Source organism: Zingiber officinale, chromosome 7B, assembly GCF_018446385.1.
Source record: "Zingiber officinale cultivar Zhangliang chromosome 7B, Zo_v1.1, whole genome shotgun sequence".
Lineage (NCBI taxonomy): Eukaryota > Viridiplantae > Streptophyta > Magnoliopsida > Zingiberales > Zingiberaceae > Zingiber > Zingiber officinale.
This window is the reverse complement of record NC_055999.1, coordinates 99,087,564-99,101,500: the sequence shown is the minus strand read 5'-3', so window position 1 is coordinate 99,101,500 and position 13,937 is coordinate 99,087,564. Positions and strand designations below refer to the sequence as shown.

At 46.4% G+C, this 13,937-nt stretch overlaps 1 protein-coding gene across 1 annotated transcript; it reads right to left on the bottom strand.

The window, feature by feature from the left end:
* Positions 1-12,275: 12,275 nt before the first annotated feature.
* Positions 12,276-13,521, bottom strand: LOC122003976 (adenylate isopentenyltransferase-like). The gene has a single exon (XM_042558931.1). The coding sequence runs from the start codon at positions 13,416-13,418 to the stop codon at positions 12,369-12,371; it is 1,050 nt and encodes a 349-aa protein (XP_042414865.1). The 5' UTR covers positions 13,419-13,521; the 3' UTR covers positions 12,276-12,368.
* Positions 13,522-13,937: the final 416 nt, after the last annotated feature.

The window sequence follows — 13,937 nt, the reverse complement described above, 5'->3', positions numbered from 1 at the left end:
GGTCGTCAGACCGGGGAAGTCATAATCCTGTATGCATGTCAATCATATGCATCCATATAAATGCAGCAAATAAATGCAGCAATCACAAACAATAAATGCAATAAATGCATATGGTGACCGTGCACTCTGACATCACTACTCCTGCAGAGCGACCGAGTGGACGGGATGCTGTCGGAGTACTCCTGTCCTCTTACCCCAAATCATAAATGGGGGAGCTCAATGCTCTCATCTCCCGGTACACGATGACGAGGAGGATATCTCTGCCGGCTACCACGCTGAGTCATCTGACCAACGGAGCCAAACAGAGTCCACCATCTGCCGGTTACTACGCTGCTACACTAAATGCCAGCGGAACCAAACAGAGCGGAACTGACTACCGGCTACCACGCTGAGTCACCAGACCAATGGAGCCAAACAGCAGAACCGCCACACACCTGCCTGATATACCACTAATCCATGGGTGGTGGTGTGTGCAGTACATGTAACTGGCGATGCGCTCACAATAATGGAGCAGACAACCGCACAACATGCAATTATGCTAGATGATGCATGACTCTAAACATGGCAATATCATGAATAACATAGCAAGATCCATACATAAATAAAAGGTGTACCACAAGTCAATGTATCAGATGGAAGGTACACAAACAGATAGGGTATTATATAAACCCTAGGTCCTGAACATGATGTATCACATGGTTGGGTCACTACCGAAAGCATGTATGGTCAGATAAATAATAACATGCAGTGCATAATAAATAAACAAACAACATGTAACAGATCATGTAGTGACCAACCGAATCAAATGGAAAACAAAATTCTTGCTATATGTTAAACACTTTATTATGCATATCAAAAGACATAAGTCAAAGTACCCGCCTCCAATAAAGTGGTCCAATCCGGTAATCAAGATACTCGTCGAGATACCGTCCCGAATCAAAGTCCTGTGTCGAACATATAGATATATTTTATTTAGCTACAATTCAAATGAATTTAAATAGCTTAATAAAATCCACGAAACTAATATCAAGGAAAGCCCTAATTAACATCACCAATTGCCTACCCAAAATTAATTCTAACCATTGACTAAGGTTAATGGTCTTAACCCTAATCGTTCCATTAGATTCATTTAAAACCAACTCAATCTACAATAAGGATCCACCATCAATGTATCATCCTATAACCAAATTATGTATGTATCATTTCATACCTAAAACAACATGTATCAAAAGCGTGCCAACTCAATCCATAAACTAAACCCTTACCTTACTGCTGCTGGACCAAGATGCTGCTGGAAAACAAAACTTTACTGCTAGCAAAGATAAATTGCTGCTGTAAATCAAAGGGTTGCTGCCCAAACAAACACATGTACCCAAGTTAACAATTTTTTATAACACTTCTCATCTACAACAAAGATCAATTCCTACACTATACCTCATCCACAGTCGCTGTGGCTCAATAGCAAGGATTGTTGCTGCTGAAGCTTTAAAAGCTTTGCTGCTAAAATCCACCTCACAGATTCTGTCCAGAACAGGATCAAGAACAAAACAACTCTTAGTTGGGAACGATTTACACTGTTCGGATAAAGAACAGAAGATGCAAAAATCGACATTCCAAACTTACCTCAACCGGAACCTAGGACACAGAGGAAAGCTCGGCCGCACCTAAACTAGGCACGACACAGTAAGGGGAGGAGTGGTGCTCTACCGGGGTGCTCTGCCGTGGGGAGAAAAGGAGGCTCGGTCGCTGTCACAGAGAGAGTCAGAGAGGTGGCTCGTCGCCGACGGCAGAGGGGGTCAGCCTCGCGGCAGAAGGCCGGAGATAGGGCACAGGAAGTCGGCTCGCGGTGTGCAACGGAGAGGAGCGGCGGTGGTGGCTCGCTGCTCTCTAGGGCACAAGAGAAGAAGAAGAGAGGCGCGGTGAGGACACGGGGGGGAATGAAACAGCCAGCGCCGGCGGTTAGAGTTTTTCGGCGTCGGGTTCGGGAATGAGGAAGAAGAAATCGGCGCGATGGGGAGAGGAGAGGCTAGGGCATGGGTGGCGTCGGGAGGACAGGCTCGGCTTCACCGAGAAGAGAAGAAGATGAAGGGAGGAACCGCTGGGCCGGCGGTTAGGGCACACCGGCGGCTCGGTTGCGCGAGGGAAGGAGCAGCGGGCTCGGGTATGGGTTCGGCGTCAAGGGAAAAACCGGAGAAAAGAAATAAAAAAAATGAAAAAGGAATTTATAAAATAAACAATTCCTCGTTTAAATGGGTAGCCTAAACAGGCTTTTCCCAGGCCCTACTTTTATCCCCGTTAACTCGTCCGTACGAGCTCCGAAAAATTTCCAAAAATTCCGGAAAAATCCCTTATTAATATTCGCCTATTTTCCGGTATTTTACATTCTCCCCCACTAACAAAAATTTGGTCCCCAAATTTCGTTATCTACCATCAGCAAGTACTAACAACAGATATAGAGTATAAATGCTGAATGATAAATAAATCACATACTTCAAGTGAAAAGATAGGGATATCGAGCTCGGATTGTATAATGATGCTGCCATCCGACTTTAACCAGCCGGATAGTCTTGTTCCGCAACTGACGCTCTTTCCGGTCGAGAATCCGTACCGGAACCTCCTCATATGTAATGTCAGGCTGAACTGGAACTGGAATATCTGCCAGCACATGCGTCGGGTCGGGCACGTATCTCCGCAGCATAGATATGTGGAATACATTGTGGACGCCTGCCAGGGACGGTGGTAGTGCTAGCCGGTAAGCTACTGCTCCGATCCTCTCCAAGATCTCAAAAGGACCAATATACAGCGGGGCTAGCTTACCTCTGATGCCAAATCTCTTCACCCCTTTCATGGGTGAAACTCGTAGAAATACATGGTCACCAACAGAGAACTCTAGTGGTCTGCGTCTCCGATCAGCATAACTCTTCTGGCGGTCCTGCGCCTCTGACATCCTCCGTCTGATAGAACGGATCAACTCTGCATCCTGCTGAGCTCTATGAGGTCCCAACAACTGGGCCTCTCCTACCTCATCCCAGAGGACGGGTGTCTGACAAGGTCTACCATACAACGCCTCAAACGGTGCCATCTAGATAGCCGAATGAAAGCTGTTGTTGTAAGCAAACTCTACCAACGGCAGATGGTCCTCCCAACTGCCTCCGAAATCCATAACACATGACCTCAGCAGATCCTCTAGAGTCTGAATGGTCCGCTCTGACTGTCCATCTGTCTGTGGATGGAAGGCGGTACTGAAACGGAGCTGTGTGCCCAAGGCCTGCTGCAGACTCTGCCAGAAACGAGACGTAAACCGTGGATCTCTATCCGAAATGATACTCAACGGAACACCATGTAGTCTGATAATCTCTCGGTAATACAGATCTGCCAATCGATCGAGGGAATCAGTCCTCCGGATCGCTAAGAAATGCGCGGATTTGGTTAATCGATCAACGACTACCCAAATTGCGTCATGGGCTCGTCGTGTCCTCGGCAAACCCACGACAAAGTCCATAGTGATGTGATCCCACTTCCACTCAGGAATAGGAATCCGCTGAAGTAATCCTGCAGGTCTCTGATGCTCAGCCTTCACCTGCTGACAGACAAGACATCTAGCTACGAAATCCGCGATGTCTTTCTTCATGCCGTTCCACCAGTAGGAACGTCTCAAATCTCGATACATACGGGTCCCGCCTGGATGGATCGCAAATCGAGAACGGTGAGCCTCCTGAAGTAGCTCCTGTAAGACCGGATGAGACTGAGGTACGCATAATCTGCCTCGGAAGTATATAACATCCTCCTCGTCTCGTGTAAACTCGGTCTGCTGCCCGGAAGTTATCTGACTTCCAATGAACTGACAATACTGATCACCAGCCTGAGCCTCTCGGATCTTCGTCCTGATCGACGACTGAGCAACCATGGTAACCAGAATACCTTGCTCTGTAGATCCCTGATCCTCAAGGTCTAACTCGGAAAAATCCTGAACCAAGTCTGTGACAGAAACTCGGTGGCAAGCCAAAGTCCCTCTGGACTTCCTGCTGAGTGCATCGACAACCACATTAGCTTTCCCCAGGTGGTAATTAATGGTACAATCATAATCCTTCAGGAACTCCATCCATCTCCTCTATCGGAGATTAAGCTCCTTCTGAGTGAAAATGTATTTGAGACTCTTATGATCAGTGAGAATCTCAAATGTAATACCGTACAAATGATGACGCCAAATCTTCAAAGCATAAATGATGGCGGCTAACTCTAGGTCATGAACTGGTAGTTCTTCTCATGCTCCTTCAGCTGACGAGAAGCATAAGAGATTACTCTGCCGTGCTGCATCAAAACAGCACCCAAACTCTGAAGAGAAGTGTCGATGTAGAGTACAAATCCGTCCTCTCCAGAAGGTAGAACCAAAACTGGAGCCGACACTAATCTCCGCTTCAGCTCCTGAAAGCTGGTCTCGCAATCCTCGGTCCACGTAAACTTCACGCCCTTCCTGGTAAGGCGTGTTAGCGGCATAGCAATACGCGAGAAATCCTCGACAAAACGTCGGTAATATCCGGCCAATCCCAGAAAACTGCGGATCTCCTGTACTGACTTTGGCTGCTCCCAACCGGTGACAGTCTCAATCTTCTGAGGGTCTACTGAAATACCTCTGCTTGAAACCACGTGTCCCAGAAAACCGACTGAGGATAGCCAGAACGCACACTTGCTGAACTTCGCGTACAGCTGATGTCGTCGAAGAATCTCCAAGACTATGCGAAGATGCTGTGCATGCTCCTTCTCGGAATGCGAATAGACCAATATGTCATCAATGAAAACGATAACAAACTGATCAAGATACTCCAGAAATATGCGGTTCATCAAATCCATAAACACCGCTGGAGCATTGGTAAGCCCAAATGGCATTACCAAAAACACATAATGACCGTATTGAGTACGGAAAGCTGTCTTCTGAATATCTGAGTCTCTGACTCTCAACTGATGATATCCGGATCACAGATCAATCTTAGAATACACTGATGTACCTTTGAGCTGATCAAACAAATCCTCGATCCGTGGTAATGGATATTTATTTCTGACGGTAACTGCATTCAACTGTCTGTAGTCAATACATAACCTCATAGTACCGTCTTTTTTCTTGACAAATAATACCGGAGAACCCCATGGGGAAACACTAGGGCGAATGAATCCTTGAACCTTCAGTTCGTTCAACTCTTTTGGTGCCATACGATACGGAGCTTTCGATGTCTGCGGTTCCCGGAATCGACTCAATAGCGAACTCCATTTGCCTTCCGGGAGGCAAACTTGGCAGCTCCTCGGAAATACATCCGGGTACTCGGACTACGGGAACGTCGGAGAGTTGAGAACTGCTGCCGTCCTCAGATCGATCAAAGATAACAGAAAACCCTGACACCATGAAATAGCAACTCTCAGCCTGTATCGCCGAAATGATCGATAAGCCGTCGTCTCGATGCCGGTGAAATCCCACGAGGGTTGGTTCGAGGCGAAATGTGACCACCCTCGTCTGACAATCATCATGCCAAGAATAATATCAAAATCGACCATTTCTAATACTAAAAGATCCACTGTAAGTATTAGGTTGCCAAAATCTAACGGGCAACCTCGACCTCCTGGGTGACATCCAATGAATCGACGGTAGGGAGACGGTCAATCACTGGGGTCCGAAAGTGGGTAATCTACCAACCTCCCGCATAAAAGTGCGAGATATAAATGAATGCGAGCTATCAGTATCTATCAGTATATCCGCAGATAAGGCATAAATAGAAATCATACCGCTGAAAACGGATCCATCGGCTCGCATCCTCTCTGGTCATTGCATGAACACGTCCGGTCTCAGGCGGAGGAGGAGGAGGTAACGTTGCCAGTGGCTGCTGCGGCTGGGCTGGATACTACGCCAGAGAAGACTAAGAGGACGGTGTCGACATCGGTACCGGCCGAGATCGAGTCTGCATCGCCTAAAGGTCGAGGTCGATCCGACACGCTTCGCGGATAATAAAATCCGAAGAACTCGCATGGAAGCACCGAGTACTCTGCCCAAGCATGCCAAATGTCGCTGCTGCAGGTGAACAGGCCATGCGAAGGTTGGGCTCTTCGCCTCCTCGATAAGTTCTTGTCTGACCGGGCCTCCATGATCGGACCCTCCGAAGTCATATCCGAGTCTTCCGGACAATCTCGGCTCTGGTGCTTTGCAATGAAAGCAAACCGACTGTCCCAAAGAAGTGACGTGATATCTGGAACCACATCTGAAACAGCGAATGTCGCCGGCGGTTTGTTTCCTGGGAAGACCGAACGCTCAAGAAGATCGCCTCGATTTACGAGGTTTACGTGATACCCGATGTACTCGATCCGATCGACTACGCCGCTGTGTAGCTCGAGGTCGGATCTGCCGGATGTCGACTCCGCCTTTTCCTATCGGAAAACTCTGCTGAGCTGACTCAATAATGAGGGCTCTGTCCAACATCTCCGCATAAGATGTGATACCAAGACCGACAAGTCTTAGTTGCAAATGTCCATCCAACCCCTGAATGAACTGCTACATACGTGAACTGTCCTCAGCAACTAGCTCTGGACAAAATCTGGCCAATCTGTCAAACTATGCATTATACTTAGTCACTGTCCGATTATTCTGTCGCAAACTCAGGAAATCCTGCCGGCGAGCCATCTGATAAGCTCGTGGAAAGAAACGGCTCTCAAAAGCCTCTCTGAATCTGGCCCAAGTGATGTTCTGCTCACCGATGATGGAACGTTGGGTAAGCCACCAAGTGTTGGCCGTGTCCCGTAAGTGAAAAGCAGCCAACTCTGCTTTCTCCCACTCGGAGCAAGCAATATAAAAGAAAGTCCGCTCCATAGTCTCAATCCAAGACAAGGCCACACTCGGATCTCGGTCTCCTCGGAAGAGTGTGAATCGACTCTTCATCGACCGCCAACACCGGAATCTCGCTCGTGCCGTGGCAAAGTCGAGGTGTGTCGCCGTAACGATCGCTTGAATCGGTAACCACCGAGCCGGTACTATGTGTGGTACCGGCATAAACCGGAGGAGGTACTCCGGTCTGCTGGGTAAACCGGAGCATATCTGTCGATGGCACCGTAGGGTGAACATAAGTGGCCGCAATGGATGTACGGTAGGCAATGGTATCGAATGTGAAGTAGCCAGATCCCTAATGCAGTGCCGAGTACATCAGATGTATCGGGGCACAGGGCTGATACACGGTGGGTCCAGTGGTGGTGCGGATACACCGTGGCGGAGCCGGTGTCGGAATGCCAATGGTACCGGTGGTACCGAAATACAAGAGCGGATACCGCTTGGCACCGGTAGGTCCTCTAAGGGAGCCATCGAGGTTTGAGAGTCCGACGACCCACAGATCTTTGAGTCTATCCACAGTCATCAATGTAAGGCATCTCTGGCGTATCCAGAGATCCTGCGGTCCTCGTACGTGCTCGTCCAGCACCACGTCTCGCAGCAATATGTGTAGATCGCCTCATATCTGTTAAATTATATTACAGATATTACTACAGGTATAAACAATTACCAAAATGACACCATACCTAATTGCTGTCTGGAGATGTTCCGTCGTTGTCTAGTCCCCAAAATGACCTCGGAATTCCGTACGAGAAAGAACAAACACCAGAAATCCATATAAATCCAAAACGGAAGTCCATAACATAATCGAAACGGAAAAATCCGTGCAACCCTAAATAACTGCCTAGACCAATATTTCTCGCAACAAGGGCTAGTATAACATATCCAGAATACTAAAAGCAGGTATCACACCCTGCTCTGATACCAATAAATTGGTATCAGATAAATCTCAAAAATCCACACACGGAAACCCAACAAGTATCGCCAAACTTTGGCACTCTGATACTATATAAATTGGTATCAGGTTATCCCAAATATCCAAAATACGAAAACAACGATCGCAAAAACTAAATTGGTATCAGATAAATCAACGAAAATCCAAAACACATAGCAAGTATCGTATACCTGCTCTGATACCACTAAATTGTCATGCCCCGGAGGAGTCTCTATCCGAAGAAATTTCGACAGCATCTCCCCTGTACGGCGGACAATCTGAAACTTTTCTACAAGCACTATATACCTCAGCCACGTGCGGCTGGAATAATAACACAAATAAAAACAATCACCACGCAGTTTATATAGATATTCAGCCTCTGGCTGTCACAACCACGCAGTTAATAATAGTAATCACAAACGATAGTACTCTGACTCGAAATCCACCCTACTCAACTACACTCGTAAAACTCAAATCCGACGAACTCACCTCTTTTGCCATCCATGCAAGCATGTAGTAGAATAAAATCCAAATCATACCAAAAGTCCATCAAACGGAAGGATTCATACAATATCCATATGTAAAATCCAAAACAAGACTAAAACAAAGTCTGATAGAGAAAAGCTAAAATAAAATAACAACTCAAAAACCAGCAGATGGGGACCAGCGATTGGAACTGCTCCGGACAGCCTCAACCTGAAAATATATCAACAATGGAAACAGGGTGAGTCCAACACTCAGCAGGTACAACTGATATGCATAATAAAACAAATAACAGACAACACTAATCATGCGTACAATCTCCTGAATACGAGAAGGATAAATGCAACTGAAACGAAATCAGGAGATAACTGTACTAACCAGGATCAAAGTACAAAGGTAACAGGGTCGTCAGACCGGGGAAGTCATAATCCTATATGCATGTCAATCATATGCATCCATATAAATGCAGCAATCACAAACAATAAATGCATATGGTGACCGTGCACTCTGACATCACTGCTCCTGCAGAGCGACCGAGTGGACGGGATGCTGTCGGAGTACTCCTGTCCTCTGACCCCAAATAATAAATGGGGGAGCTCAATGCTGTCATCTCCCGGTACACGATGACGGGGAGGATATCTCTGCCGGCTACCACGCTGAGTCATCTGACCAACGGAGCCAAACAGAGTCCACCATCTGCCGGCTACTACGCTGCTACACTAAATGCCAGCGGAACTGACTGCCGGCTACCACGCTGAGTCACCAAACCAACGGAGCCAAACAGCAGAACCGCCACACACCTGCCTGATATACCACTAATCCATGGGTGGTGGTGTGTGCAGTACATGTAACTAGCGATGCGCTCACAATAATGGAGCAGACAACCGCACAACATGCAATCATGCTAGATGATGCATGACTCTAAACATGGCAATATCATGAATAGCATAGCAAGATCCATACATAAATAAAAGGTGTACCACAAGTCAATGTATCAGATGGAAGGTACACAAATAGATAGGGTATCATATAAACCCTAGGTCCTGAACATGATGTATCACATGGTTGAGTCACTACCGAAAGCATGTATGGTCAGATAAATAATAACATGCAGTGCATAATAAATAAACAAACAACATGTAACAGATCATGTAGTGACCAACCGAATCAAATGGAAAACAAAATTCTTGCTATATGTTAAACACTTTATTATGCATATCAAAAGACATAAGTCAAAGTACCCGCCTCCAATAAAGTGGTCCAATCCGGTAATCAAGATACTCGTCGAGATACCGTCCCGAATCAAAGTCCTGTGTCGAACATATAGATATATTTTATTTAGCTACAATTCAAATGAATTTAAATAGCTTAATAAAATCCACGAAACTAATATCAGGGAAAGCCCTAATTAACATCACCAATTGCCTACCCAAAATTAATTCTAACCATTGACTAAGGTTAATGGTCTTAACCCTAATCGTTCCATTAGATTCATTTAAAACCAACTCAATCTACAATAAGGATCCGCCATCAATGTATCATCCTATAACCAAATTATGTATGTATCATTTCATACCTAAAACAACATGTATCAAAAGCGTGCCAACTCAATCCATAAACTAAACCCTTACCTTACTGCTGCTGGACCAAGATGCTGCTGGAAAACAAAACTTTACTGCTAGCAAAGATAAATTGCTGCTGTAAATCAAAGGGTTGCTGCCCAAACAAACACATGTACCCAAGTTAACAATTTTTGCTAACACTTCTCATCTACAATAAAGATCAATTCCTACACTATACCTTAACCACAGTCGCTGTGGCTCAATAGCAAGGATTGTTGCTGCTGAAGCTTTAAAAGCTTTGCTGCTAAAATCCACCTCACAGATTCTGTCCAGAACAGGATCAAGAACAAAACAACTCTTAGTTGGGAACGATTTACACTGTTCGGATAAAGAACAGAAGATGCAAAAATCGACATTCCAAACTTACCTCAACCGGAACCTAGGACACAGAGGAAAGCTCGGCCGCACCTAAACTAGGCACGGCACAGTAAGGGGAGGAGTGGTGCTCTGCCGTGGGGAGAAAAGGAGGCTCGGTCGCTGGCACAGAGAGAGTCGGAGAGGTGGCTCGTCGCCGACGGTAGAGGCGGTCAGCCTCGCGGTAGAAGGCCGGCGATAGGGCACAGGAAGGCCGGCGGCAGCGCTGGGTCGGTGGCGATGAAGCGGGGGAAAGAAACAGCCAGCGCCGGCGGTTAGAGTTTTTCGACGTCGGGTTCGGGAATGAGGAAGAAGAAATCGGTGCGATGGGGAGAGGAGAGGTTAGGGGCATGGGTGGCGTCGGGAGGACAGGCTCGGCTTCACCGAGAAGAGAAGAAGATGAAGGGAGGAACCGCTGGGCCGGCGGTTAGGGCACACCGGTGGCTCGGTTGCGCGAGGGAAGGAGCAGCGGGCTCGAGTATGGGTTCGGGGTCAAGGGAAAAACCCGAGAAAAGAAATAAGAAAAATGAAAAAGGAATTTATAAAATAAACAATTCCTCGTTTAAATGGGTAGCCTAAACAGGCTTTTCCCAGGCCCTACTTTTATCCTCGTTAACTCGTCCGTACGAGCTCCGAAAAATTTCCAAAAATTCCGGAAAAAACCCTTATTGATATTCGCCTATTTTCCGGTATTTTACACTAAAACCTCATTTAAGCACGTTAGATAACAAGGGATCTTAACTTTGAATCCCTTTGTCATTATCAAAACCTAGGTTCGGTCGTCAGATACTTTCCGTACCAACACTTGACTTAATTATAGCTCTACTAGTGGCATGTGATATTTTAGTCGGGTCAAGCTGATCACCTCTAAAATTAATTGATTCGAAAACTGAAATGTTGATTTTAAAAAATAAAATAAAATAACTAATGGGCTGTGTGGCATGGTGGACAGAGTAAGCGTCCGGCCGTTGCATGAGCCGATCTGGGCCGAGTCTGGACCCTCCATGGGCCATTTTAAATTTGTGTGTCTCCGATCTTGAGTTATTAGGCCATTACGGGTGTTAAGATATAATTGTTTCTGCAATGATCACTCACATTTGTGAACACCAATTCTAACTTCTAAGATTCTAACGGCAAACCCATTGCATAGATGCAATGTTAATTGATACAAAATACTTTATCTAATCCAACGCAAAGTGACTTTCAATAAACTTAGCATTCGCACGATCCTAATCGATGATGATAAACAATCGGTAAAAGGATCGCAAAGGTAGTTGAGTTATAAGCAAAAGTTTAGTGGAACTCGTATAAATAACTATTAATAAACCACAATGCCCATACGTGCTCCCAAAGAATAAGTGATCAAAACAATTAAGTAGGATTGTTAGGCTAAGTGACCTGATGCCTAGAACACTCAAGATAACTAATTTTTTAATAAGAAACCGAAGAGTGTTGATAAAATACTTTATACAATTTATCCATTGAAAAGCCCTTTGCAGAAGAAGAAGAACATTTTTGTAGTATTTGTTTTTTTTTAAATGTTTGAATGATAGAACAAAAAAGTTATTCTCCTATTCAATCATTTCAGTTTTTCATTTGCTCGTCAGAATCTATATATAAATGATTAGGAAAACTAAATTAATACTTTCAAGACGATCTAGTGACTAGCAATATCAATTTGATATCTCAAATTTAAATCTCAACATAATTGAAATAAATATCTCTTATATGTTAGTCATTATTTTAAAACTACTAGTCATCTATGATTTTATTTTATCCTTATTATTCTGGGAACGGATTGATAAGAACCTGGGAAAGCTAAACTAAATATATATATATATAGAAATGATATACTGCGGATAAAGTCGTGCGAACCGCTGCGGATATCGATCAGGAAGGCATGTCCACAGCGATCCGCTCGACTTTGTCCGCAGCATATCATATATATATATATATATATATATTTTTTTTTTTTTTTCAATTTTTTTTATTATATTCAAGGTAAAATTTTGTGCCAAAATTGAGTTCTTAATTATCGAAATTAATTATTTTCTATATTCTCACTCGCGTGCTGGAAAAGTGAGGGGGGTGCAGCGGCATTAATCGAAGGCATTTAGTACGTCGCGTGTGCGGCAGGGCCGACGGCGGCGATGGCCGCACTCCTCCTCCAGTCCTCCTCCTCTAGGAATCGAGCCACCGCACTAACGCTGGGCTCCGCCACGTATCTCCTCCAAGGTGCAGACGGGAGGTTCCCGGAGAGCCTCGCCACCACGGCCGGCGTGGCGTCCACCCGCAGCAGAGGCCAACCCATTGCCGCCAGTCGCTCGATCTTCCGCACCTGCTCCACCGTTAGCCGCCTCGCGTTCGCCTTGATCGCCGCTAGCGCCGCCTCGAACGCAGCAGCGGTCCGGCAGCCGCGCCCGGTGAAGTAGCTCCGGAATTCCGGCACCCCGATGGCTTTCCCTAGCCCCGGGTGCCGCTCCACTTCCCCCTCCACCACGAAGTAGCGTTCCAGCTCCTCGACCATACCTTCCGCCACCATCTCGTCTACTCTCCGGTCGATATGCTCCGCCAGCGTCGCCGCCTCGACGTGCACCCAAATGAAACAACACCGAGACCGCAAGGCTTCCTTCCTCGCCGACGACCGCTCCCTGAACGGGTCAGACCGGGGATCAAACCTGTCCGAGAGCAGAGCGTGGATGAAGGAATTTGACCCACCGGCAACCACCGGAATCCGACCGCGGGCGGAGATGTCCTCAATGGCGCAGCTCGCTAAGGCCCGGAATCCACTAGGAAGGAGTTCCCCGGCGGCGGGGTCCAGCTCGCCGAGCAAATGATGTGGTACTCCACGCCGGTTCGCCACCGGTATCTTATTAGTGGTGATGTCGAGACCGCGGTACACCTGGATCTTATCAGAGTTTATGACCTCGCCGGAAAACATGGACGACAGCTGAACAGAGAGCTTGGACTTGCCGGTGCTGGTGGCGCCCATGATCACCACCACCCTCTGTTCCATCTCCTCCTTCCCCCACTTCACATTGCCTCCGTCGTCTACCATGCCTCCGTACCCACAAAACCTGCGGCTTTGCTGCAGCGCCCCGGCGGCGACGGTGCTCTGAGAAAGGAGCGCTCTGCCTCCGCCGCGGCAGAATAAAATCGACATATATACAGACAAACGTTCACTAAAAAGCACCTTCTCTAATCCGATCTCTTCCAAATAAAATCACAGTCAATTAGCAGGAAGAGGACTGAGGACGAGATCCGAGTTCTCTGTTTCAGGCGTGCAGCGAAACATTTATATATCGAGTTGCAGAACAAAACTACTTTAATTTAATATGTCATTATCATCATTCCACTATCGGATGCTTAATCCTCTACTATCTAAACCTCTCTTAATTCCTTCCAATGGGCTATTCTCTCTTCCTCCTGAAAATCTCTACTTACAGACAGCCTTTGGGATCGACTCCATTCTTTAAAAGGTTCTGATTCGTTGCAATGCTGATCGAGAGAGAGAGAGAGGAGGAGGAGGAGGAGATTCAGTTGCAGATTGGTAGCAGTGCGTGGGGCGAGGAATGTTTCGAACAGGAATCTTATCAGGAAGGAACTGAATATCGAGATTGACCAGCACTTCTCGCAAATTGCACCCCGGGAGGCGGCGAGCATCATACGACTCCTTGCAGCT